The sequence below is a fragment of the Solanum lycopersicum genome, chromosome 9, assembly GCF_036512215.1.
Source record: "Solanum lycopersicum chromosome 9, SLM_r2.1".
NCBI lineage: Eukaryota > Viridiplantae > Streptophyta > Magnoliopsida > Solanales > Solanaceae > Solanum > Solanum lycopersicum.
In genome coordinates this window covers 31,201,487-31,205,076 of record NC_090808.1, presented here as the reverse complement: position 1 = coordinate 31,205,076, position 3,590 = coordinate 31,201,487, and the positions used below count along the sequence as shown (strand labels likewise).

At 39.7% G+C, this 3,590-nt stretch overlaps 1 protein-coding gene across 1 annotated transcript; it reads left to right on the top strand.

The window, feature by feature from the left end:
* The first annotated feature begins 1,217 nt into the window (after nt 1-1,217).
* LOC138338466 (uncharacterized) lies at nt 1,218-2,135 on the top strand. The gene has a single exon (XM_069289430.1). It carries the CDS (start codon nt 1,218-1,220, stop codon nt 2,133-2,135), a length of 918 nt encoding a protein of 305 aa, XP_069145531.1.
* Nucleotides 2,136-3,590: the final 1,455 nt, after the last annotated feature.

Here is a 3,590-nt window from a genome sequence, read left to right as displayed (position 1 = left end):
AATGGATGGCGACGCCGGTTACGTTTGGGGGGTAAACCTGGATGTGACAAATTTGGTATTAGAGAATGAGGTTAAATTATCTTAGAGTCATTGTCTCTTTCAACAACGTCAATGTAAGTTCATATTCATAATTGTGAAGAGCGCCACACTTATGGATAGGAACCTATGTGATGCCTATGAAACTCTCACTTTCTTGGAAATCTAATATTGTGCCATTAAAGTATACTTATAATGTTCTTTTGCGTCTAATCTGAAAATGAACACTCGAAGGAATGTGGCACGAATACTTCAAGAGGAGATTGCCAATTTGGGAGGTCTTCCCCATGGTTATCAAGTTCCTCCTCTTGAGGAAGGGGAATGATGACCAAATCCCGGTGAATACTCCTCCTTTAATGGAAGAGAATATAAGGGTCGCTCTTCTTCAAATGCCCCAAGCCATCACTTCTCAAGCACAAGCCACCACTACTTAATCCCAAGCTATGATGGCCCAAGATAATCGGGAGGTTGTACCCCATCTAAATCAACAAATTGCAACCATGGCCTCTCACCTAAGGGAAATACCTTGGATAAACCCTCCTCATACCTTCTACAGGTCTAAGATTGAAGAAGACTCCCAAGAGTTCATCGATGAAGTTAATAAGATACTCTTTGCTATAGGATTGTCCAAAAGTGAGAAGGCCGAGTTGACAACTGATAAACTCAAGGACGTGTCTCAAACATGGTATGTCCGATGGAGATATAATAGGTCATTGAGGGGGTGGTCCGGTGACTTGGGAGATCTTTAATAAGGCTTTTCTTGATCGCTTCTTTTCTAGGGAGATGAGGGAAGATAAAGTGGTGAAGTTTATCCACCTTCTCCAAGGAGGTATGGGTGTTCATGAATACTACTTGAAATTCACTAACTTGTCGAAATACACTCCTTCTTTGGTTTTCGATCCTAGAGATTAAATGAGCCGCATTGTGACGGGGGTGTCCGATGATTTTCAAGAGCAGAATTATTCAGCTATGCTACATGACAACATGAAAATTTCTCGTCTTATGGTGAATTCCAAGAATGTGGAAGAGGCAAGGGTTAAGAGTAAAGTAGAGATGCTAAGAGGGCAAGATCTTTTGATGAAGGTTCTTCAAAGAATAGGCATGATCTATAAGACAAGGCTAGATTTCAGAACCATGTTTCTAATTAAGTTCCTTCCAAGTAACCTAAGCCTAGTGGTTATATGGTGTCTAACCCTAAGCCTAATAAGGGAAAATGTACTAGTTTACCAACTGAGAAACCAACTTGTGGAAAGTGTGGCAAGAAGCACTTTGGTAATTGCCTTAAGGGGTTAGACAATTGTTTTGGTTATGGTAAAAGTGGGAACAATGTTAGGGATTTCACAAATGTGAGGGTTCAAGACAAGGGTAGTGGTCAAGTTCAAGAAAGTGTTTCAGATGAGGCTCTAAAGAAGAACCGCTTCTATACACCCCCCTTTAGAGGTGAGCAAGAGATTTCTCCCGACATGGTGACCGGTATGTTGAGAGTCTTCTCTATTGATGTATATGCCTTACTTGATCCTGGTGCTACTTTATCATTTGTTACCCCTCTAGTACCCAAAAAGTTTGACATTTTTCCCGATATTTTTCATGAACCTTTTATAGTGTCTACTCCGGTGGGTGAGTCGGTTATTGCAAAAAGGATGTATAGAAATTATCTTATAATGTTGCCCAATATAGTTTCTTATGTTGAACTAGGAGAACTCGATATGTTTGATTTTCATATTATATTATGTATGGATTGGGTGCATGCTTTCTTTGCTTATATTGATTGTAGGACAAGGGTAGTGAAGTTTAAATTTCCAAATGAAGCCGTTGTAGAGTTCAAGGGGGAAAACTCTATTCCTAGATATCGTATCATCTCCTGTATAAAAGCATTCAAAATGATCTCAAAAGGTTGTCTATACCATATTGTAAGATCCAAGATCTTGACTCCAAAATTCTTCCCCGTAGTGAGTGAATTTCTAGAGGTTTTTCCTAATGATGTTCCCGATACTCCTCCCAAATGGGTAATCGATTTTGCTACTGGATGCAAATCCCTTATCAATTCCTACTTATCTGATGGCTGCTGCCGAATGGAAAGAGTTGAAGGCACAACTTAAAGATTTATTAGACAACGACTTCATAAGACCTAGTATTTCTCCTTGGTGCTCTGGTTTTGTTTATGAAAAATAAGGACGGGTCTTTTAAAATGTGTATTGATTACCGACAACTCAATAGAGTCACAATCAAGAACAAGTATCCTCTCCTTCGGATTAAAGAATTTTTCGATTAACTCCTAGGGGAGAGCTACTTTTCTAAGATTGACTTGAGGTTGGGGTATAACCAACTTAGGGTGAGAGGTGAGGATATACCAAAGATAGCATGTCGGACTAGATATGGTACTTAAGATTTCTTCACAATGTACTTTGGTCTTACTAATGCTTCAGCGGCGTTTATTGACCTAATGAATAGGGTGTTTTGAAATTACCTAGATTCATTTGTCATTGTCTTCATTGACGACATCTTGGTATATTCAAAAAATGAGGGTGAACACATGAACCATCGAGGGTGGTGTTGCAAGTACTTAAAGAACATCAATTGTTTTCCAATATAGCAAATGTGAGTTTTGGTTGAGGTTAGTGACATATCTTGGTCATATCATCTCTAGTGAGGGAGTGGAGGTTGATCCAAGGAAAATGGAGGCGATGAAAAATAGGCCTAGACCATTGACTCCAACCAATATTTGGAGTTTCTTGGGTTTAGCGGGTTATTATCGGAGGTTTGTGGATGGTTTTGCGTCCATTATATCTACCTTGAATACTTTGACCCAAAAGTGTTAGAAATTTGAGTGGTTGGAGGCATGTGAGAGAAGTTTTCAAATGTTGAAAGATAGGCTTACTTCTGCTCTGGTGTTGACCTTATGTGAGGGTAAAAAGGGTTTTGTTGTGTATTGTGACACATCCTGAGTGGATTTAGAGTGTGTGCTTATGCAACATGGTTAGGTGATAGCCTATGCTTCTAGGTAACGTACGGTGCATGGGAGAAACTATCTAACTCATGACCTTGAGTAAGCGGCTGTGGTATTTTCCTTGAAAATATGGAGGTCTCCAATATGTATTTACCCAAAAGGAGTTGAATCTCCGATAAAAAAAGGTGGTTAGAACTGTTGAAAATTACGACATGAGTGTCCTCTATCACCATGGAAAGGCCAACATGGTTGTGGATTCTCTAAGTCGCATGACTATGGGTAGTGTATCTAAAATAGATGAAGCCAAGAAAGACATAGCTAAGGATGTTCACAGGTTGTCTAGGTTGGGTTTGAGGTTGAAAGATTCTCCAAATGGTGGATTCATGTTCCATCATAACTCTAAGGCATCATTGGTAGTTGAGGTGAAGTCCAAACAACACCTTAAAAAATCATTGATGGAGTTGAAGGAATTGGTCTTTGTCAAGCTTAATGAGGCATTCTACTTTTGGGGGATGGTATTTTGAGGTACCAAGGAAGATTATGAATTCCCAAGGTAGATGAGTTGAGGAACTGGATCCTTGAGGAAGCCCATGGGTCCAACTACTCC

What these genes read in the sequence shown, in the direction of transcription:
- LOC138338466 (XM_069289430.1), top strand. Translation starts at nt 1,218, where the DNA reads ATGGTGTCTAACCCTAAGCCTAATAAGGGAAAATGTACTAGTTTACCA.